The 25,669-nt window shown below is 40.0% G+C and overlaps 1 protein-coding gene across 1 annotated transcript in view; it reads right to left on the bottom strand.

The window, feature by feature from the left end:
- The window catches only part of LOC126353992 (dynein axonemal assembly factor 11), a 214,485-nt gene extending 193,686 nt beyond the window's left edge, over positions 1 to 20,799 (bottom strand). Inside the window, exon 1 of the mRNA XM_050003297.1 lies at positions 20,355 to 20,799. Within this exon, the coding sequence (XP_049859254.1) occupies positions 20,355 to 20,364 (10 nt within the window). The 5' untranslated portion in view covers positions 20,365 to 20,799. The remainder of the gene's footprint in view (positions 1 to 20,354) is intronic.
- Positions 20,800 to 25,669: the final 4,870 nt, after the last annotated feature.

Here is a 25,669-nt window from a genome sequence, read left to right as displayed (position 1 = left end):
AGTTTCTTGTGTGTCAATATGTACATATGTATAGGTAATTAAATTTCATGATATGTCTATATTAGCCATACGCTAAATAAATGCCTCAAAGTTTTGGACATGAATGGGAATGTCTTGCACACTTACTGTAAGATTTGGCGACTTGTTCAATAGCTGTATCAATAACTTGTGAGGAAATAAAGGAACAAACAATGCCGTTCATTTTAATGATTTGTACATGAGCTGCATGTAGATCATTCAGAATTGCTTTCTGTTGTGCAGTTATTATGATGAAACAATGCTTGAACACTAAGGAGTCAGCTACTAATGTATACTTAGCTTCTGGTGGCCTGTATCCAGCACATGCTAAGTTCTTTCTTGCTCCACCAGTTGTACAATCCTCCAAAATATTTGTTTTTCCATGTCTCATGAATCACACGCTCCACATGTGCTGGAAATTTTCTGGCACAATACATATTGATCAAATTCTCCTTAGCTATTCCTGCTTTAGCTCTGCTTTTGTTGCATTTGGTAGTGGCACATGGAAGCAATGGTCTGCCAACCTTTCATGTATGGCTGGCAAAGACTATTGGGCCTTCCTGCCCATTCTTAAGTTCATATGACAAAACAGTGCCTCATCCTATCTTAATTGGATTTGTTGATAGCACTAATGAGAGTGCAGGGTCATAACACATCAAAACTAAAAAGATCTGTAAAAAGTGCCTTTCTTAATGGGTGATTTCTCATTGCTAAGTTTGGAATAAACAAATTTTAATATGTAGCTTTGCTTGAGAATAATTGTGATTCTTATTTTGCGGTTGTATCATTAAATCCTGATTTGTTTCAGTATAATTGTCTCATTGTTATATGCCAGCCTGGAAACAATATATTTTATGGTAAAGCTGAAGGCCATCAGCAATAATATGTGATTTTCTGTTTTCTTGCCATCAATATGGTAGAAACAGCCCGTTCATCATATTCAACTTTTTCATAGAACCACAATGCTACTTTTGCTTCAGTTTCCTTTTGCATATTTATTTTGAAGGGCCAAAGCTACTTCATGAGCAGATGAAAAGAGTGGTTCCAGGTTAAAGTCTACTGTGTCAGGAGAATTCACTAATTTGCCTGCTAATCACTGAAAACATCTGTGTAATGAGGAAGTAAGTGATTCAGACTTTTCCTAAACGAGACTGTGCAGTGGTCAGAAATGAAATTTTGTTAAGAGGATAGTATAATTCAATGAAAGAATCACTATCCAACACTATTTCTGCTACCCATTTTTGGCCTACAAGTGTATCTAAGTGCTCTTTCCTTACAGTTTAAGTTTGTGTGTTGTCTCTCCAATTGTGGTGTATACTGGAAGCCATTCAATGCATGGGATTGACGACCCCAATAGCCAGCAAATATTTTAACATGGGCTTCTAATGGAAAATTAAGTTTGTTTGAGCATATTGTTTTTTTCCCATTTATTCTGCTACATGAAGCACATGCATCTCATTCCATTTACAGGTCACATCCATTATTCTTAATTTATATACTGTATTTCATCAATTTAGCTGTGTTGTTATTGTTGTGTCTATTAACCCTGCATACTCTGTTCACTACACAAACAATCAAACAACTCGTATTAATGAGTTTTATTAAAACAAGACCAGTGCAAATACTTAACTATGATCTGAGAATTCTTGTAGTTCTTTATACATGCTCATCCACAAGTGCAATTAAACAGTGACTGCTGATCTCTAACTGAGCTACATACAGATTGCTAACAATAGAGGCTACAATGCATCAGCTAACAAAGTGGCTAATGTTGAAGCTGCTATTGAAGTGAGCTGCCACCAGTCCAGTGCGACAATTATGTTGTCTTCACCTAGAGGCTGCTGATGTCGTGCTGTCATCCTGAAGGGATGTTTGTCAACATGTGATTGGCTGACCTCTTCTCACAGCCTTCTCTTCTCCGTTGTTCCCGACTGGCATACCAGCACTGACTTTATGCTGTAAGATTCCTCTCACACAAAGCAACAAACCATTCTCATATATGGAGCATGACAATGGAGGGGGAGAGGGGGAGGGAGGAAGGCAGGAGTATGAACGCTCTAATGGACCGGAAGCTGCGGTTGCAGGGGATGTCAGACTTCCGGCCATACTTCACCATCCAGCCTTTGCTCTGTGGGAAACACACCCAGAAAATGCCCAGAAGGGTACACGTCAACCTCTTGAGGCCCATACCAAGATGTAGAAGGCATTGGCCACTGCAGTGTGAGTGGGTCCAGCTCCATTGGTAGGATGATTGGAGGCGGAGGAGGCAAAGGCTCCATCTCCAAGGGGTCATTCCGCGGTGTCATGATGACACTCTCTGGCGTCTCCTGTGTCTGCACTGTCCTTGGGACCCATGAATCTTGGAGAAGAGATACAGACAGATCAGCACGTACATGACAGTGGCGAATTTGATTGTGATGTCGGGCCTGAATTGAGGCAAGCGCCAAGTCAACGAAGGATCTCACCTCGTACCCACCATCTGCTGCAGCTAAAAATCTGAAAAACACAATATTGTATGGTGCAAAGCAATACATAGCGTCTTCCTTTGGCACCGGATGCTGAAGAGTGTGAAGCACGTGGAGCAGTGTCTGAATGGCAGCAGCCACAAAGCAGTTCCGCCAGCGATGGTCCATCTCATGGATGTGAATGATAGGGGGTGAGAAACACTTGCAATGCTTGATTCCTGGTGTGTGCAGTGCAAAGTTTGGCCATCTGCTGCTTAAAGGTTCTGACAGAACATTCTGCTTCACCTTTTGACTGTGGATGGAATGGCGCACTATTTAGATACTGTACGCCATTGCATTCACAGAATGTTTGAGATTCATTTGACGTGAACTGAGGGCCATTGTCCAGCACTATGACTTCAGACAAACCTTCAAGGCAAAAAATAGAGGACAAGACCTGCACCGTGCTATGTGACGTTGTGGAGTTAATTGGCACAGCAAAAGGAAACTTGCTATAAGAGTCTACCACAATCAACCAAAACATTTTCCAAAAAGGTCCTGCAAAGTCTATATTCACACATTGCCATGTTGATTGTGACTTAGGCGAATCACAGAATTTTTGTGGTGGAGCGGACTGATTTTCCGCACGTGAGTGACACTGTGACATCATCTGTTCTATTTGGGTGTCCTTACCTTGCCAAGTACAGTGTCAATACACTCACTGTTTCATACGAATAACCTCCAGTGTTCTTGATGAAGTAACTGCAGCACTTCTTTTTGCAAAGCTTTGGGAATCAGCACACGTGACTGTCCATTGTCATTTTGATCAAGAATCACACCTTGCTGTATAGCAATGTTATGCCAACACGCTAAGTATCAGCATACTATAGAGTTCTTTATGCCATGCTATGAGCAAGGCAATGATGTGCGAATGTATTTTAGCGAAATGTTCAAATCTGCATCAGCTTCTGTGGCCTGTGCAATTTTCCTATAGTTCAGAGGAAAGGACTGAAACAATGCAGAATCGTGAGCATTGATGTGACAACAAAATGCAGCAGAAGCATCAAGGTCTGTATCAGGACCAACCAGAAGATGTGTAAGTGCGTCCACATTACCATGTTGAACTGTCGGGTGATACACAATCTCATGCTGATATTGAGACAAAAACAACGCCCATCTTTGCAATTTTTGGGCAGTTTGTACAGGAACCACTTTCATTGGATGGAACAAGGAATGCAGTGGCTCGTGATCCATTACTAATTCAGGTTTTCTGCCATACAAATAGCGGTGGAATTTGGTGACACCATACACAATAGCCAATGCCTCTTTCTCTATTCGTGAACAGTTACACTGAGCTTTGGACAACACTTTTGATGTGAAAGCATCACCAAATCTGTGCAAAAGCACTGCACTAATTCTGTAAGAGGAAGCATCAACTTGCAACACAACTGGTTTGTCAGGATCAAAGTGAACAAAGCACTGATCACTGAGCAATGCATCTTTAAGGTTTTGAAAAGCTTCTTGGCATTCATCTGTCCAAACAAAGGGGATATTCTTGCAATGTGCAAGCAATGCAATGGAGCTATGGTTTCTGCAGCATTCAGTATGAACTGAATTTAATAGTTCATTTTCCCTAAGACTGACTGAATTCTGTGACATTATGAGAAACTGGCAGGTCACATATGGCTAAAAAATGTGACTGGAGAGGATGTACACATGTACAGAATGACATGACCAGGATACTACAACTCAGGTTTTAAAAAAATCACACTTGTCCAGTTTACACTTTAGTCCTTTAGTGGTATTTGAAGATATGTGTCAGGCAAATCAATTTTTGAAAAGTAGTGACCAGTGCCTAATCTGTCCATGAGATCCTCTGGATGTGGCAATGGACAAGTATCAATCACAGTTTGTAGGTTGACTGTAGACTTAAAGTCAACACAGAGGTGAATGCGACCTGCAGGTTTGGGAAGCAAAACCAATGGACTTGCTCATTGACTAGCTTGTATGGTCACAATACCTCCACTATCTTGCAATTCCTGAAGTTCAGAAGTCACTTTGTCCTGTAATGAATGGTATCAGTTCTGGCCTGGAAAAATTTCAGCTGAGAATTGTCTTTCATAGTAATACGTGCAACAAAATTATTAGCCTTGCCTAAACCTTCAGAAAAGAGTTCAGGGAATTTGTTCAGCAAGGTAGCTACACTCTCATAGGCACTGGATGCAGATACTGACAATACATTGTCCTGAATTTGAAAGCCAAATGAATCAAGGACAAAAATGTTCTCACGATCACGTGATTGCAGCACACTGAAAGTCACAGTTTGTGTATTTGAGTGATACATGGCAGACAAAGTACATTTTTTGAGAACAGGAATGTCTCGCCTGTTATAAGCCGTCACATGCATGCTAAATTTAGACAGGCATGGGGAGCCTAACAGTTCACGTATTATGATTCACCAATGTAACAAAGGCCCCCATGTCCAACTGAGATTTTACATGTTTTCCACTGAGATGCAAATAAACAAAAAGTTTGTTGGACTGGCATAGGACTGAAGAAACTGTTTGCTTGCTAGTTTTGCTAATCCCTGCAGCAGGCTTGGAATACATTGCGCTGATTACATGGGCCCTGTGACTAGATTTTTGTGAGTGGGCAAAATTCTTATGTGTGTTCCACTGCATACATATGGATTGTATGTGATCTTTCTAGCCATAAGTGTAACACTGTGCTTGTCTCTACAGGCAATGATTAGCAATGATTAGCACCAAGGGTATGACTTAATTTTATTCACTGATGTAGCCGCTTGTTTAGAGAACTGATTGCGCGGCTTGGTTGCACAATTGCTATTTCTGCCTACTGGGACGGTTGTGAGCAAGGGAAGACTCAACCCAACAAATTGGTGGCTGCTCAAATTTATCAGCCACTACAGTACCTGAATCATACTGATCTACAATTTGCACTAGGTGACAAAATGATGGATCTGACTGTTTCAAAATCTGTTCTCTAAATTTGACATCAGTTACAGTATACACAATTGCATCACGCAACATAACATCTGAATATAAAGCACCACAAGAACATTTGAATCTATATTTCTTTGTCATATCCTGCAAACCTGTTACCCACTCACAATAAGTTTGTTCTGACCTTTTCTTGCAAGAAAAGAATTGGTACCAACCTGCCACCACATTCACTTGTTGGTCATAATGGCTAGTGTTCACCCTTGGTAGCTGACTGGTCAGTGCAATAGAATGTCATGCCTAACGGCCCAGGTTCAATTCCCGGCTGGATTGAAGATTTTCTCGGCTCAGGGACTGGGTGTTGTGTCGTCCTTATCATCATCATTTTATCCCCATTGACACGCAAGTCACCAAAGTGGCGTCAATTCGAAAGACTTGTAACAGGCAAACGGTCTACCTGACGTGAGTTCCTAGCCACATGGCATAATAGTTAGTTAGAGGAGGAGGAGGAGGAGATTAGTGTTTAACGTCCCATCGACAAGAAGGTCATTAGAGACAGAGTGCAAGCTCGGGTGAGCGAAGGATGGGGAAGGAAATCGGCTGTGCCCTTTCAAAGGAGCCATCCTGGCATTTGCCTGAAGCGATTTAGGGAAATCACGGAAAACTTAAATCAGGATGGCCGGAGACGGGATTGAACCGTCGTCCTCCCAAATGCGTGTCCAGTGTGCTAACCACTGCGCCACCTCGCTCGGTAGTTAGTTAAAGAACCTACAACCTGGTCATAGGGAAGTTCAGTTGGAGTGGCATTAAGGAACAATTTCTGAATGAGTTGAAAGACTGCATTTCCTACCGTTGACAAAAATAATGTAGTTTCACAGTACCCGATGCTTTGTGAGCAACGATGTGGGCTTCATACTGTTGAACAACTTGATCCGTTTCTCTTCTTTTTCTTTAAAGTGGCAAAGGCAGTACGGCACTTGGAGCTACAGTTTTTGCATAATGGTTAGGTGGTTGCACTGGGTTTGTTGCTTGGTTGGCCAGTAACTGCTATACCGTGTTTAGAAGGGTTGCAATCTGCTGTGTCTGTAACTGAAACATCTGTTTTAGCTGCACTGCATCTATTGCTTGCACCTGCAGTGCCAGAGCAGGGGGTGGGAGAGGTGGGTTGCTCATTTTGGGATAGGCAACTGCAATAAACAGACAATGCAAGCAAGGAAAATAAGCATACAAGCAAAGAAAATTTCTGCAACACCCACCTGAAAACAATGAATAGAAAAAACACTATAAGCGACTCTGTTGAAACATGTAAACACATCCCTGTAAAGGAAAGGCAAGTTAGAATTAAGGTGCCAGCAAAACACAAAAGCCCACAGCAAAATGAAACAAAACCAATCTGCACCAGCTGGTGGCTCTGGGTTCGAAATGTCAACAGGTTGTCGCTATGTTATTGCTCTTATATCGTTGACACCATGTTATTCGTACATCTCATTGCCATGTTGCTGTGTCTAGGAATCATGCATACTCGGTTCGCTACATAAACAATCAAACAACTCGTATTAATGAGTTTTATTAAAACAAGACAAGTACAAATACTTAACTTTGACCTGAGAATTCTTGTAGTACTTTACACATGATCATCCACAAGCGCAATTACACAGTGACTGCTGATCTCTACCTGTGCTATGTAGAGATTTCTAATGATAGAGGCTACAATTTCTTGGCTAACAAAGTGGCTAATGTAGAAGCTGCTATCGAAGTGGGCTGCCACCAGTTGGGCGTGGCGCTTATGTTGTCTTCACCTAAGGGCCGGTGCTGTTGCATTGTCATCCTGGAGGGAGGTCGGTCAGCATGCAATTGGCTGACCTCTTCTCACAGCCTTCTCTTCTCCATTGTTCTCAACTGGCGAGCCAGAGCTGACTGTATGCCATAACATAGTCTGAGGTTAGCCGAATAAGTTCTTCCTGGGGCATTCAACTAATAACAGAGATTTTTCAAAGGTCTATACACCTCTTCTTCAACACTCTCTACTACCTCCTCATTTAAAAGGTCAACATTCGTAATTGCTATCTCTTGCTTACTGAGTTCAACAGCTCTGGCAACCATAAAAGGCACTATCCTTTCTATAGTGCAACCAGTGCAGGGAGGGGAGCCTATGAGTCAGGGTGGTATGAGTGAGTAGTAGTGGTAAGGAGGGAGCTTCCAAGTGGCTCTCGAGAAAGGCAGCTGCTAAATTAACAAATTTTTATTGAATCATCTGCACTCTGTAGTACACTGAGTAAGTGGCTGGCTGGCCCTGAGTTCTGCTGGGCATCTGCTTCAATGCCTCACATTGCTGACACGGAATCTCCACCATGTGCTGGCAGACTCATTACATAAGATGGCAGTGGGCCCAGCGGCATGTACACTTGATGATTCCAAATTTTCTGCAGCCCCAGGCGGTGACTTGCCTGTATCATTCAGGAGGAAGGCAATCTCAATGATGTGCTCAACCTGTGACGACAGAATATAGCTCATGTTAACAGGAAGCAACCTTCTGCCCCCTGGGAAGCAGTGAAACGTGTTGCTGAGTAGATCTGGGATGGTCTGCGATGGAGTGGCACTAAGTTCAGGAGAAACTTAGTATGTAGAGGTGCTACCCTGCTGTAGCCTTGAACTGTTGACTTCTACTGGCATTTCCATGTGGTAACCTCACAAAGCACAGCTATTCATTCTGGTAGAATTGCAAGACTGTGATTAATTTCGTTACAAAAAATCCAGTACTTATAATTGACAGTGAAGTGCTTGTTGTGCACGTTTGCCACTACCAGTCACATATCTTAAAACATCAATGCCACTACCAGTGTGGAAATCTGTCTTGCCCCTCACTGCATGAGTCTGTGCAGTAACACTGTCCCCCCAGCTTCAGCGAGCTAACCTGCCTAGCAACTTTGCATCGGCCTTGTTGAATTATTACAGTAGCAACATCCTGCACCTGCCTGCAGTCAGTGTGGAGTGCTACAATTGTCTTATTAATTGGCATATGAGAGAGGCAAGGTCATGGTGGTCTACCACAACTGCCATAGCGACCACATTCAGGAGTCAGTAATTCTTTTGTCCAAATCTTTTTCTGTTAAAATCCCTCGATGTGCAGGCACCAGTTGATGACCTCCTCAGTTGTTGTGACTGCCTTTACTAGGAGAGCATTTGGATTCGCTATGTGGCATAGGACCAAAACATTCTGTATGTAAGACTGTGTTGTTTCAAAGTGACCCTGTTCTTCAATTGTTTTTCCACTAACTGCATTTGTTGTTAGTTGACACCAAGTGGTTTCCTCAGTTTGGGTGGAATTCATCCCGGCTAACAAGCTTCTCTTCAATGTTCTCAAACCACAGCTGAGCAACGCTACCCAAGTGGAAGTACACATATGCCCCACACATCATGTCAGCCCACCTGTTGTATTTAGAGACTCAGTCAAATCCTTTGAGCCATTTTGTCTGGTCCTGACCAGTATCTCTGAAAAAGCTGATGAATGTCTTGACTTGTAGCTGACTTAGTGCTGTTTTGAAACACAATGGCTTTTAGTTGGGGCAACATACTGCTTATATTCCAGTTCCTGTCTGTGTAGGCAATGGCTTTTATGTTGTCATATTCAAGCCACAATGGCATCCATGTTTTGAAGCGACCTGCCTCCTCACCAAACAATGTTATGTCGTAATCATAATCAAGACCGAGCCCAAAAGCAGGGTTGCCAATGATGTCCAACGCCAAGAACTGAAAGCAAGTTTAAAGGCGCATCCACACAATACCTTTTTTCTGTTCAATTTTGTGCAGGCACATAAATTTCCAACAGTGCAGGTGTGCATGCACATTTGTGCATGCATAATTTCCTGGAAACAGAAGCCATGCATTTAGCACAATGCTTCCCACCTTCATTGGGAATCTTTGCGCTTCCTGATGGGCAACACGCAGCTGGGGTCCATGTGTGTTTCATCGTGTAGTTTGCTGAGGTGATGTGGTGAAGCCATTATTTACAATAACATGTCTGTTGACTGCAAAGAAAGCACACTTGATTTTATAGATGATTACAGACTAAGAAAAGCCACATGGAATGCAGTTTCTAAATGTTATTTGAATAAAAATTTAAGATGTAGTGCCCTGAGTATCAGGTATTAGGTAAAAGGTCTTCGATCTTCTTTCTGTACAGAGTACAATACCGAAGATTGGAAATCAGAAAACAGAGATGAATAGTCCAGAAATATATGAAAAGTGTGTATGAAAGCTGCTATTGTGACTTATGGCACAATAACCAAGGAGTTTGACACCTTAAGAAAAGTAACGATGGGGCATGTTTAGCACCTCAACAAACTATTAGAAATAGAAATAAAGGACATTGATGATGCCAAAAAATACAATCTAAAAAACACAACCTCCATTCCAGTGTATTTTGGCATCTATGAAATTCCAAAATTTGTTGAGTTTGAAGTATGTTAATCTACATGTAATCTTTCATGATTAAAGTCGTGTAAATAACTTTCTTAGCAAATAAAATACAAATGTCACTTTGAAAGTTAGTTAACCTTCACTCAATAACCAAGAACCTCTCTTAAGTATTTCTCAGTTTCAGAAATAATCACTGGAGTGCTTTGTTTTCAAATGGGAAATAAATAGTTCAAACTGGTATATAAGTTGCCAGTTATTATTAGCTAATGAAATGTTATTTCCATTCTTAATCACAGCAAAATCTAAAATCTTACTGTGCCCTCCAGAATTTTTGCAAGCAAAACATTGTCATCACTTTGTATTTCATGTATAACATTAAATATTCCAGATTATCAAACATATGAACATAAGAAATTCTGGGAACCTTCCTGTAATCATAAATATTAAATAACAAATAACTACTAGTCATTGAGTTTGAACTGGTGACCTGCGGAACACGAGTCAGTGATGCACGACTCAGCAATGCTAACTGCTATGCCACATTGCATGCAGCACTGCTTGCAGGAATATTGTCTTCCAGATCATTCCTATACATAACAAACAGCAATGGTCTTAAAACACTTCCCTAAGGAATGCCTAAGTTGCTTCTACTTCTGTCAAGGATAACATGCTGTGTTCTACCAACCAATAAATCCATCACCCAATAACAAATTTAGTCAGATAGCCTGTATAGGTGTATTTTCATTAGTAAGTGTTCGAATTACAAGGAGTCAAATGATATACTGCATCTACATGACTGCTTTCAGATGTCAAGTGAGAAAAGCAAAAGTTGGGTTTTGCAATACTGATATCTTTGGAATACATGACAGCTAGCAAGAAGGAGTTCATTCTTGCCGAGACACAGTAGCATTCAACTCAAAAACAAGGGTCATAATTAGTTCTGGGAACAATGCTGAAGACTGTGTACCTTGTTGGAATTCTATGAGCTAGGCTGATCTTCTCGTCCTTTTCTGAACTGCTTGAAAAATCAAGTATGACATCAGAGCCTGTACTACAAGTGTCATTTGTTCCAATATACCCACAGCATGCAGCTAGTTGCATCCTGCTCTTTCAATAGGTGTTGGAACTGCCTCTTCAAGATGTTAAATGAGACTTCTAGGCATAGTGAATGAGTGCACAAAATAACCGTTCTTATTCTTTGCTGCCATTTTCCTACTTGGTACCATTATTAAAATGTTCTTTATTTTTTTTTGTTGGTGAACACCTGAACACTCTCTTATGTCTGCTTGTGTCTGTGTATGTGCGGATGGATATGTGTGTGTGTGTGTGTGTGTGTGTGTGTGTGTGTGTGTGTGTGTGTGTGTGTGTGTGTGTGTGTGTGCGAGTGTACACCTGTCCTTTTTTTCCCCTAAGGGAAGTCTTTCCGCTCCCGGGATTGGAATGACTCCTTACCCTCTCCCTTAAAACCCACATCCTTTCATTTTTCCCTCTCCTTCCCTCTTTCCTGACGAAGCAACTGCCAGTTGCGAAAGCTCGTAATTCTGTGTGTGTGTTTGTGTGTTTTGTTCATGTGCCTGTCTGCTGGCGCTTTCCCGCTTGGTAAGTCTTGGAATCTTTGTTTTTAATATATGAACACTCTCTTATTTAGATATATAATTAAGTCATCTCTATGAGCTATTGCACAATGTTATTTGCTCAAATATGTTATGTATGAACTCAATGGTTAGCATTAACTCTGTGATCATTGCATATACAGTTTTTTTCTAGTGAGTTTTAATTACTTCAAGTAGTGCCTTGGGCTTATTCTTATGAATTCAGTGAGAATACAGACTTATTGTCACAAATTGTAGAATAGATCCACACAATCACAAATTTAGATTCAACAATACTAGTACCTGCAGCCATTGTCAAAGTTGCAATTACAAAAGTTGGATTTTCCAGCATTTATCATTCAAGGACACACTAAAATGCACTTCAAATGTCAGTTGCTAAAATGTTGCTGCAATGTTTGCTGAAAAATAATCACTGTCCACCACTGAACAAATGAAGCCTCCACAGTTCTGTATGGTAGAATATGTCTCACCAAACTACGCAACAGTCATAGGTTATATGAACACTTCAAATGGGTCTTGTGGTTAAGAAAATTTCCAAATGAAATGTGTGCTAATTGTGCTCAGGTTCATATGGGTCTTATTGTATTGGTACAATCTACAGAACAGATCCACACCTTATAAAAATTCTGCAAAACTGATGAAACACACTAAATAAATCAAGACCGATGGATGGAATTTGTAAATAGAATAAGATACATGTACTTCATTTAGCAGAATAAATGAGAAACAAATTATACGTTCAAACAAACCTAATTCCTCCTTACAAGCTCTCATCAAAAACTTTGCTTGGTTTTTCTGGTCCTCAATCCCATGCATTGAATTGCTTCCAGTACATACCACAATTGGAGAGACAATACACAAACTTAAACTGTGAGGAAAGTGCATTTTGCCACACTCCTAGGATAAAAACAAATGGATAGTAGAAACAGTGATGGACAATGTTTTTTAATAAATTATTTTCTGCTCCTAACAAAATTTCATTTCTGACCACTGCACAGTCTTGTTTATCCGGAAACCTGGAACGCTTACTTCCTCTTATGCAGATGATTTCAGAGATGTAGCAGGCAAATTAGTGTGTTCTCCTGACACAGCAGAATTTAACCTCGAGTTACATCACTCTTTTCATCTGCCCATGAAGTACCTTTGGCCCTTCAAAATAAATATGCAAAAGGAAATTAAATCAAAAGTAGCATCATGGTTCTGTGAAAAAATTGAATACAAAGAATGGGCTTTTTCTACCATATTGTTGGCAAGAAAACAAAACAATTATGTAGTATTGGTAACTACAACCTGATTTTAAATCCCCCCATCATTAATGAACATTCTACTCGAAAATCTGAACCTTTGTTCAGCTGCATAGAAAAGCTATCATTTTTTGCCATCTAATTAGATGGCTACTCACATCTACATCTGAACAAAGAATATTGGGGAAACCATTTCACACAGTATTTCTATTACATTGAAATGTCCTCACTGGAATTTAGTTGTATGCAAAGAAATTTGACAATCTAATGCTAATAAGACATTAGAAAGATTGTGATCGCATGGTCTTCAGCTCAACCACAAAATATATTAAACAAATATTCACAAAATATATTGATTTCAGTGGCATATAACAATCAAATGACTAAACTGGAGCAAATCAGGATTTGATGATACGCCACAAAATAAGAATTACAACTATTCAGAGGCAAAGCTAGATATCACACTTCATTCCAAACTTAGCTACAAGAAGCCACACATTAAGAAATGCACTTCTTGTAGAATCTTTTACATGGACTAGCAACAAATGTACTTAAGGCACGATTAGGCACTGTTTTGTCATATGAACTTAAGATTGGCCAGGAATGCCCAATAGCATTCGCCAGCCATACATCAAAGGTTACTGAATAACAACACCCTAGATCGACAAACATTAGCAATTGGCTGTATAAAAATCCTTCTATTACTTATATGCGCATCATTTTAGATTGGTAGTTGACCATAAGCCTCTTGCACAAATTTTACTTCTGTAGAAATAATTACCTGTACTATGCATTAATCTCATGGCGAACTGTTCTGATTATCATTATAATTTCAACTTTTATGTCGAATTCAAACCAACGAAGTACGACAGAAATGCAGATAATTGCTTCCATGTGCCACTACCAAAAACAACATAAGAAGAGCTGAAGCAGAAATAGCTGATGAGAATGTGATCAATATGTACTGTGTCAGACAAGTGGCAGTACAAGCGGATCATGTGTTTCATAAGACACGGAAACCACCAGATTTTGGGATTGTACAACTGCTTGAGGCAAGAAAGAAGCTAAGTATACATTAGTAGATGACTGGTTTGTCATCATAATAACTGCACAGCAGAAAGCAATTCTGAATGATCTACATGCAGCTCATGTACAAATCATTAAAATGAAGGGCACTGCTTGCTCCTTTATTTGCATTACAAGTAAATTTAATTAAATTTCTCCAGCCATTCAGAAAAAATGCCACAGACTAGAATGAGATATCACCAGCACAGTTGTTCCTTGGGCACAATGTATGTATAACAATAGACCTAGTGCAATCTACTGACGCATACAAAGATGATGGAAAAACAGCATAACACATTCACGATTCATTCCGAGAACATTAACCTATGCAAGCATTCTATTTTCTCTCGATCAATCCACAAACAGGTAAAAGTGTCAGAGGCAGGCTCATCATAAGATTAGGTGAGGTTCATTACGAAAGCCGCAGGTCAAGAGACATGTTGATCAATCCCACTGTTACAATGAATGCAGTGGGGAATAGCATCCTACAACCGTCATATTCCATGTGAAGGATGAGCCACATAGAGTTGATTTTTATGGCAACAACTGAAAATCAACTTCAACAACATTGCAGAAAACATCATCAGAGTTGGTTTTTATGGCAACATCTGTGTCAACTTCAACTTGTGTGCTTTGCTTGTGTGTTTTGTCTATTTTTGACAAAGGCCTTCTTGGCCAAAAACTTACTGTGTGATGGTCTTTTTGTTGTGCCTATCTGTGACTCAGCTTCTCCGCTATGTGGTGAGTAACAACTATCCTTTTCATGATATTGTTACATTCCATCCCGGATTTTCCATTGTTTGATCAAAATTCAAATAACATCCTCAAGGACTTCACTTTGATAGTGGTGAAGCCTTGCAAGCTGAGGTGGGGTTGTGGCTCTATCAACAAAGTCAACATTCTATAGTGATGGTATCAACAAATTGGTCTCTCATTGGGAGAAATATGTTTACCACCTGGGTGAGTTCATTCCTGCTTCTCTCATTAATTCCCTGTACATCTTCTTATAATGTTAACGACCATCAAAATTCCCTGTTTGACTGAGATCCCTTAGTGCAGCTGGAGTTCCATTACTCAGATAATCCACTACCTTTGTCGACTACTTCCTCTGACAGGGGTCAGGGTACATGAAACTTATTCTTCAGAGTATTACAAAATCCTTCATACATCTAATTTGTGTCTTGTCCCTACATAGTTTCAGTCCAGTTATTTGTCCTCTTTGTAATTTTTAAAGATGGTCACATTTTGTTGACTGATAATGCTAACTTCTCCCTTATCCTGCCTTGTTTCCATCTTAAAGCTCTAACTTTTGTAGATATAGCACTGTAATCTAGGATGATCAGAGATTGCTTTTGCAGGACTTCTGCTACACAATCACTACCAATGGTATTGGAGACAATATTATCAATAATTGTACAGCATTGATTACTCACTCTCATAGGTGTTTTTATTATTATTTTCAACTTTCACTGTAGAAATGCTTCTGTACACTCTTGTTTGTATTTTGATTCTTTATCTGAGTTGTGCTCTCCAAACATTACAATATTTTTCATTTCAAACTTCACTAACAGTTTTGTTAGTTTTTATAGCAATATTGCAATGCTGTTTCTAGGAGATCTGCAAATGCAGACATTCCTTAATTCTTTGTCGATTATGTCAGAAATAATCCAGTGTCTTTCTTTGCATGCTGGAAGTTAATATATTTACAATACCCTGTATCTTGCACACTATCAGATTTCTTTTAATGCGTACCCAGCAACACATCCATCTTCGTGTTTTGACCTACAAAAATAATTAACTGCATCAAAATTGTTACTATATTGCAGAATTCTGCTTCATTTAGCTTATGCTCACTAACACATAGTACATCTAGTTGTGTTTAACTCAGGAACACTTCACTTCTAAGTTTTTGTGGTCTAGGTATTGAATGTTTTGGTACAAGACTTAAAGTTATTTTCCATTTGTTGACAGCTGAGATGTTGAAAATCTATTGTAGGTGGTGACTGTCAGTGCATAATTTTTCCTTGCTATAATTCATCTTCTCTTATTCATTGCTTGTGATACAAAAAAAATTACTAAGCACTGTGGAATTGATCCCACTCTTGGCGAAGTCCTCATTGGTTTCCTTTCTCATTGTTTTCCTTTTCTAACTGGAGTTATTTGTAGCCGCTTTTCTGAACTCTAATCTCTTGAATTTCTGTGTTTGAGTGTGATGATTAAGTAACCATACTTAATGCTGTACCAGTGGGTTCTACCGATCAATCAATTTCCTGGTAACAGTGGGCTGATTCAGCTGTTATGTGTGACTATTGCACTCATAATGTGTGAATATATGAATGAAATTTTGCGGAGGAAAGGAAGCCACAAAGCATCTGCTATTTTTACAAAAATATTAGTATGCCACCATAAATTTTTGAAACAAGTCTGCTTATTAATTTCATAAAAATCATAGTTGCTTGGTGGATTTTCTTCCAAAACAAAATGAATTCTGCAGCTGCAGACCAATCAGCCAGCAAGTGGAAAAGCATAGATTATGTAATAGATTTTTGGAGTAAAATTTTTAGTCATTTAAATGAAATTAGAAAAGCTTATAATACCATGTATGCTACAAGAACTTATGCTGTATTTCCTCCCTTATTTCAGTAAACTGGTACACATGCGGATGGGAATATAATTTTCCTGAAACTGGTTATGTGTATAATAAAACAAGGTCCAGCTGACACAGATATCTTCAATATCATCATTAGAGAAAAGGCCTGTTCGAATCTTGTCACACGGCTCTTCAATGCCTCACTGCAGGCGCGTATTTGTGTATGCATACAGTACCCTTCTTGTACATATGCACATGTGTTCTGATGACAAGACCTGTTCTTGGAATCCTACAAACTACACTGCTGGCCATTAAAATTGCTACACCAAGAAGAAATGCAGATGATAAACGGGTATACATTGGACAAATAGATTATACTAGAATTGACATGTGATTACATTTTCATGCAACTTGGGTGCATGGATCCTGAGAAATCAGTACCCAGAACAACCACCACTGGCCGTAATAACGGCCTTGATATGCCTGGGCACTGAGTCAGAGCTTGGATGGCGTGTACAGGTACAGCTGCCCTTGCAGCTTCAACACGATACCACAGTTCATCAAGAGTACTGACTGGCATTTTGTGAGGAGCCAGTTGCTTGGCCACCATTGACCAGACGTTTTCAATTGGTCAGAGATCTGGAGAATGTGCTGGTCAGGGCAGCAGTTGAACATTTTCTGTATCCAGAAAGACCCATACAGGACCTGCAATATGTGGTCGTGCATTATCCTGCTGAAATGTAGGGTTTCGCAGAGATCGAAGGAAGGGTAGCACCACGGGTCATAACACATCTGAAATGTAACGCCCACTGTTCAAATTGTCGTCAATGCGAACAAGAGGTGACCGAGACGTGAAACCAATGGCACCCCATACCATCACGCCGGCTGATACGTCAGTATGGCGATGATGAATACATGCTTCCAATGTGCGTTCACCGTGATGTCGCCAAACACGAATGCGACCATCATAATGCTGTAAACAGAACCTGGATTCATCGGAAAAAATAACGTTTTGCCATTCATGCACCCAGGTTCATCGTTGAGTACACCGTCGCAGGCACACCTGTCTGTGATGCAGCGTCAAGGGTAACGGCAGCCATGGTCTCCAAGCTAATAGTCCATTCTGCTGCAAAAATCGTCGAACTGTTCATGCTGATGGTTGTTGTCTTGCAATCGACCCCATCTGTTGACTCAGGGATCGAGACGTGGCTGCACAATCTGTTACAGCCATGCGGATAAGATGCCTGTCATCTCAACTGCTAATGGTACGAGGCCATTGGGATCCAGCACGGTGTTCTGTATTACCCTCCTGAAACCACCGATTCCATATTCTGCTAACAGTCACTGGACCTCAACCAACGTGAGCAGCAATGTCACGATACGATAAACCGCAATTGCGATAGGCTACAAAGGCTACACTCTGACCTTTGTCAAATTTGGAAACGTGATGGTACGCATTTCTCCTCCTTACACAAGGCATCACAACAATGTTTTACCAGGCAACACCAGTCAACTGCTGTTTGTGTATGAGAAATTGGTTGGAAACGTTCCTCATGTCAGCATGTTGTAGATGTCACCACCAGCACCAACCTTGTGTGAATGCTCTGAAAAGCTTATCATTTGCATATCACAGCATCTTCTTCTACATCTACATCCATACTCCGCAAGCCACCTGACGGTGTGTGGCAGAGGGTACCCTGAGTACCTCTATCGGTTCTCCCTTCTATTCCAGTCTCGTATTGTTCATGGAAAGAAGGATTGTCGGTATGCTTCTGTGTGGGCTCTAATCTCTCTGATTTTATCCTCATGGTCGCTTTGCGAGATATACGTAGGAGGGAGCAATATACTGCTTGACTCTTCGGTGAAGGTATGTTCTCGAAACTTTAACAAAAGCCTGTACCGAGCTACTGAGCGTCTCTCCTGCAGAGTCTTCCACTGGAGTTTATCTATCATCTCCATAACACTTTTGCGGTTACTAAATGATCCTGTAACGAAGCGCGCTGCTCTCCGTTGGATCTTCTCTATCTCTTCTATCAACCCTATCTGGTACGGATCCCACACTGTTGAGCAGTATTCAAGCGGTGGGCGAACAAGCATACTGTAATCTACTTCCTTTGTTTTCAGATTGTATTTCCTTAGGATTCTTCCAATGAATCTCAGTCTGGCATCTGCTTTACCGACGATCAACTTTATATGATCATTCCATTTTAAATCACTCCTAATGCGTACTCCCAGATAATTTATGGAATTAACTACTTCCAGTTGCTGACCTGCTATTTTGTAGCCTGTCGGGTAAATGTCACGTCTGTAGCAAGTCATCTTCGTGGTGTAGCAATTTCTATGGCCATTAGTGTAATAGTTATTACCTTAGATACGACACTCACAACTACGAGTCCCTCCATGTCAAGCGAGCAAAAAACAACTCTTATTCAAAGACATGTGAACCACTTTGGTGTTATTCTGTATAATGTATAGCCAACATTTATAAAGAGGTTGGAGAAGGAAATTTCGTTTAGAGCAGGGTTAAAATAATTTCTTATTGAGAAGTGATACTACCATGTAAATGAATATGTCAGCTTACACAAATACTATGTCCTCATTTTAATTGTATAGTACTTCTTAATCTGTTAACAGAGGTGTCATCTATGCTGTGTATGTCTTTGCATAAGAATGCTCCTACTGTTGATTTTCTGCTTTCTTTGTTTCAGGTTCAGTCCAAAAAATCTCAGGGAAGGAATTTGTTGCAAGATTGTCATGTATGTGCTTGTACTGTGGCAAGTGATCGTGCATTATTCTTTTCAGCAGTGTAATACAATGTGTTCATGTGTTTAAATATTTCAGGAGAGTATTAACGTATACATAATTTTTATATTTGAGTTATAGCATTGCTTTTTATTTCTTGTGAATAGTGTAATTTCTTGTTGACTATGTACATGTGGCTTCCTTAAAAATTATGTACCGAGTGGGGTGGCTAAGCCGAGGTTAATGCACTGGACTTGCATTCGGGAGGAGCGGGGTTCGTACCCCCATACAGATTCGGGGTGTCCACTGTTGCTAAGATGAATGATAGGATGTTTCACTCGATAAGCCAACGGCCGACTTCCTTTCCGTAATTTGTACGACACGCCCACCAAAGTTGCGCTGAATGATCCAAGGACGAATAAATAAATAATAATAACGAACGAGAACGAATGAAATTTAACAACTGAATCATTATTTGCAATACCACATTGCCAAATGCGCGCAATAGCACTGGTGATCTGAAATAAGCATTTAATGAAGCAGACTGTAGCACTGTGATCAACTATGCTCAACGATATTTTGGGGCATTGCTTGGCAGCTTTTTAGTATAATTCTACATTTGAGTGACCTAATTCTAAAACGCATCAACATTTAACCTATATTTTAACAAAGAGAGCAAATAACTGCAGATACCGGTACTAATATTTTCAACATCGTTATTGACTGTACTGTGAAATGCACTAAACAGAAAGACAGCCATGCTTAAAACGAGGGGTGAAATTAGTCAGTCACACAAGTATTTACATACAGGTGCCGGTAATATATAATAACAAAGACTCAATTAAGATGCAATATGATTAATATGCTGTCAGTGGTGGATTTTGTGTGTTTTTTTTTTCTTTGCCGGTAAGTGTTGTGTTTCCTGTATTTTCCAGAAAAACCTTAAAGCTCTTTTGTTCTTTACTACATGTTGGAAGACATCACGTCAGGATACATCGGCACTGGGGTTTTGGAGTTTTGGAGTTTTATTTTTGAACCTAGTTTCCGTAACGATTATGAAGTTGAATATAGAGAGCATAACCGTCCGTAAATAGGCAATAAAATCTCGATTTTCACAGTTATGTTACTTTTAGAAACACGTTTCATTGTTTTTATGAACAATATGGAACAGAGTGTTGTAAACTACAAGAATGACGAACTAATTTTTCTCATCTCTATTGCTAGTTACTACAGTTTTAAACATTGTTACTGGTACTTACTTCTAACCATTTCTTTAAGTTGGAAACAAACCGGAGTAATAAAGTATTTCCTTTCTTTCTAGAAATGTACGCTTTCTGAGCACGATACCGTTGAGAAATTGATGTCGTTACTTAGCAGCGGAAATCAACAATTGCATTATGAAGCAAAAAATAACCACGAGGCCATTCATTCCTCTGTTCATATAATGTAATTTAACATTTATTCATTACGTGCTACTATACTGAATTATGATAGTTTCTTAGACCATAATGCTTACTGTCACTCTTGTCACATAGAAAGGAATGAGTTGTGAAAGTTGCTTTTTAATACCCAGCCCGCCAGAATGGATAGATAAAATGGTACAGAACCTGGAAAGAAATTTGTTGAAAAACGCGTTGAAAACAAAGGCTGACATTCTATTATACACGCCGAATCACCTAAAACATGGTGCACATATTGCGAAAATGAAAAGTGCTATTGATGAGCGGTTTCCACAGAATGGGTTGGTAGTCAGGGACTAGTATTGTCAGCCAATAAACAGAAAAGTAGGGTAAATTTAAAATGTCAATGGTGTTTGTTGCAAGTTTCTGGTGCAAGTCGTTTACGAGTTACCGTATTTTGAAACGTAACCACACCAACATTTGTTTGCGCCATTCAACCTCCGTAGTTGCCAGGTACAATGTTGTTATGTGTGCCAATAGTGTGCTTGTGTATTCCACAGTAGGTCTCGAGCGGACGTTAGGATTTGCCAGGGCAGAAAAAGTCGACGACATGCTCATGCACTATGTTTACATGCGATACATCTTCGAAAGATGAAAACCAAATTTCGGAAACCGTTTTTCGCTGTCGTGTTTACTGTTAAGCTCTGAAGCGTATTTGCTAGCCAAGTTAAATATGGCGTCTGGAACAGCTTATACAGTTTCCGATTCAGTCAACACAATCGTTATTTCTCTTCACTTAAATATTACAGGTAGTCTAAATCTACATCTACAGCTACATAGATACTCCGCAAGCCACCGTACGGTGCGTGGCAGAGGGTACCCTGTACCAGAACTTATTTCATTTCCAGTTCCTCTCGCAAATAGAGCGAGGGGAAAACGGCTATCTAATTCCTCCGTATGAGCCCTAATTACTCGTATCTTATCTTCGTGGTTCTTACGCGCTATGCATGTTGGCGGCTGTAGAATTGTTCGGCAATCAGCTTCAAGTGTCGGTTCTCTAAATTTTCTCAATAGTGTTTCTCGAAAAGAACGTCGCCTTCCCTCCAGGGATTCCCATTTGAATTACCGAGGCAACTTCATAACACTTATGTGATGTTCTAATCTACCAGTAAAAAGTCTAGCAACCCACCTTTAAATTTCTTTGATATCTTCCCTCAATCCCAAACACTTGAGCAGTACTCAAGAATAGTTTGCACCAGCCTCCTATATGTGATCTTCTTCACAGGTGAACTACTCTTTCCTAAATTTCTCCCAATAAACTTAAGTCGACCGTTCGCCTTCCCCAACACAGTTCTCACATGCTCATTCCACCTCACATCGCTTTGCAACATTATGCCCAGATATTTAAACAACATTGGTGTGTCAAGAAGGACACTAGTCATACCATACCCAAAGATTTGCAGGTTTGATCATCCTGGTCATCCGGCATTAAATTACATTTTTCTACATTTAGTGCTAAATGCCGTTCATTACACCAACTGGAAATTATGTCTAAGTTGTCTTGTCACTTCATACAGTTACTCAAACTCGACACCTCACCATACACTATAGCATCATCAGCAAACAGCCACAGATTTCTGCCTACCCTTTCCACCAAATCATTTATGTACATAGAGAACAACAGTGGTCCTATCACACTTCTCTGGGGCACTTCTGATAATATCCTTGTTTCTGTTGAATACTCGCCATTGAGAACAACACACTAGGTTCTATTATTTAAGAAGTCTTCAAGCTACTCACGTATCTGTGAACTTATTTAACATGCTCATATCTTAGTTAACAGCCTTCAGTGGGGCACCATGTCAAATGCTTTCCAGAAATATAGAAATACGGAATCTGCCTATTGCCCTTCATAGACAGCTTCATGCTCTTTCTAATATTTCTGTTTCGCCTACACCGCACAATAAGTCCATATTAACGAAATATTCTGAAAACAAGACGCAACTTGACAACCCCACCAAGTTTCAAAACCGCTTGCTCTTACATGGGAGCGAAAATCGATTGCAGAACTGGAAAACTAGCAACTAGAAGCAGATTTCCAGAATCGATTTTGAATTGTTTACATGACCACTTAGAAGCGGTATTGGGAAATTGGTTTATGTAATCTGGTTTCGGGAGTCCCCAGTAGATGGAGTGGTGGTGTATGGTGAATGCAAAGTGCAGGAAGAATGCAGTTCGTTCTTGTATGGCGTATGTGGCAAGATATCCCAATAGACATCAACCATCTTGGCAATTATTTATCAACCTCTTCAACTAGTTACATGAAAGTGGTATTGTAGCACCCAGACAACCTAACATAAGAAACAAGTTATGACAAAACAGGGGGAAATTAATTTTATTGTTGCTGTTGCAGTTGACCCGCACTTTAGCTCCCATGCAATTGCACAAGGAAGTAACATTACTCACGAAAATGGCCTACACATTCTCCATTAATGTAGGTTACATCCATATCACAAACCTCTCCATCAAGGTTTGCATGGAGACGATTATGATAATCGTGTTAACTTCTGCACATGGGCATTAAGACAGGGTACTCTAGATGTAGCACGAATCTTGTTTAGTGATGAAGTCACATTTACCAATCATGGTCGGCTAATCTGATGAAACATGCACTATTAGTCTGCTGATAATCCCTGTTGGCTTTGTTAGATAGTGGTGTGGGATAGTGAACCATTAACTCACAGGCCCATTTTTCATAGACAGAACACTGAATGCACATAAGTATTGCAGCCTCCTAACAGACTATCTCCTGTGGTTGCTAGATGCCAGAAGACTAGGAGGGATCTGTTGTACCAATATGATGGCTGTCCAGCCTAAAATGCTTGATGTATCAAGCACCACAGCAGGTCTTCGTGATTTGTTTCCAAATCGTTGGATTGGATGCAGAGGACCTATACCTTGGTTGGCCAGTTCCCTGAATCTGTTGCCTGCAGACTTTTTTCTGTGGGGAAAGCTGAAAGGAGTTGGTTACAACGACATACCAACTACACCCAATGATATGCAGCGACATATTACTGCAGTATGCTTAGATATCTCCACTGAAATGCTAGCACATGTGCAGCAGTCATCCCACAGCAGACTGGAAGTGTGTATTGGTACTACCATTGGTCATTTTGAACACAACCTGTATTGGTCAGTTGTCTCGTTATTGGTCAGAATTCACATAATTAGTGTATGTGCTTGTGTTGTGCTTTAGTGTATGCTATTACTGGTATTTAACACATATCGGCGTGGGAACTTTTCAGAATATGATATCTCATAAACAATACAATTTAATCTGGCAAAACACCACTGACATTCCAATTTATCCTACTTTTAATTTTTTAATGTCAATAGGCATTGTTCCACTTAAAAATCGTAAACTACCAATCCATTATGTGAAAACCATACACCAATAGCACTATCCATTTCTGCTTTATTTATGGTGCAAGATTTAGGTGATTCACCCTGTATATCATATACACCCTCTACTTGGTTTAGAATATAACACCATACAGATGGTCGCTACCACTTATGGTGCATTCTTCGAGGTGGTGAATGAAAGCTTTTATCAACTGATTCAGCATGTTCAATAGCATCTCCTACACACCTGTGCATATCATACCCTGAATTCAGTCACAGTATGAGAATGTATGATGTACACTTTATTCTTTCTGTATAATTAAGAATAAACCAGCAAGCGTAAGGCAGAGGTTCATAGCACAACTTTATTCTCTTCATTTAGTTTCTGTATGACCTCCATTAAGTACTGATGGATGTGCACATTGTCGCAGATGATGAGCTGCAGGGAATGATCTGCCATTGTTTGCGCCAAGGTTTGTCTGACAGCAGAAGTGTGAGGACTATGGAAGAGTGCTTGCAAAAGATGCAGTTGTCCTGAATTGCTGCACCCAGTGTACAATCGTGCAATGATCCAGGACTTTGTCGCGTCATTTCAACTCGAAATGGCGACAACTGCCACGGGATACTTGTTATTTTTTAAATAAGTCTCTAGGGCGGGTGCTTGATGCTCTGAACTGCACAAAGGCATATTTACAAATGGCAGTCCTTCCTCAATCCAGCCTGTACATGCATATTTCACGTAGGAGCTACAGCAATGCCATACTACATGGCTCAAATCCTGCTGTTCATTCTGTCAGACCACTACAGTATCCTTGATATTTTAAGCAAACATACGCTTTAGTCTTTGCTCCTGTTTCACTATGCCAGGAAAAATTTGTTACAGTATCAAGAGTGTTAATTACTGTCCTTTGTCATTACATGCAAAGCATCATCACAGTCGTTTATTAAGGGACAAATAATCAGGTAAGGAATAAATGCTTAAACGAGACTGTACTCTTATCTTGTATACTATCGTTCTAGATTAATGTTTCATTGGTGTAGGGCAAGCTGACCACTGTTATGGATCAGGCAGCTTTGCCTGTCATGACTCTTGATCCGAGATAACACAGAGTATCCTCCTTTTTTGTAAGCATCATTCTAATTAGAAATTCCGTTTGACACTACATACAATGGTACCTTCTTTAAATGCGTAGGTACAGTACTGGGCTAAATACTGTTGGACATCGGAAATTAACTGCATTCACCTGTCTGCCGTGATCCATGATTTTCAGAATGTCACATGACAGAAGTGCCTGCAGGTTGGGTTTCACATGACTGATTTTTTTGGAATGCTGCTTCTACATCTACATTTATACTCTGAATACCACCATGAAGTGTACGACAGAGGGTACATCCCATTTTATCAGTTATTAGGGTTTCTTCTCATTTCATTCATTAGTGGAAAAGGGGAAGAATGATTGTTTGAATACCTCAGTGTGTGCTATAATTATTCTAATCTTGTCCTCAGGATCCCTATGTAAACGATATATATGGGGTTGCAGTATATTCCTTGAGTCATCATTTAAAGTTGATTCTTCTAACTTTGTTAATTAACCTTCTATCTTCAAGAGAATTCATGCTGATTGACGTGGAGGAGAGCAATCTGTTCGAGATGGTGGTAGCTGTTTATCTTTGAGCACAGAATGCATTGGTAAGATTAAGTATATGTCTGTCAATGACATAGGAAAATATTCTTTTACTCGCTTCTGTTGCGTTGCTTGCAGACAGGTATA

The sequence above is a fragment of the Schistocerca gregaria genome, chromosome 3 (assembly GCF_023897955.1).
Source record: "Schistocerca gregaria isolate iqSchGreg1 chromosome 3, iqSchGreg1.2, whole genome shotgun sequence".
NCBI lineage: Eukaryota > Metazoa > Arthropoda > Insecta > Orthoptera > Acrididae > Schistocerca > Schistocerca gregaria.
The sequence above is the reverse complement of the archived record's forward strand: the minus strand, read 5'-3'. Positions and strand labels throughout refer to the sequence as shown.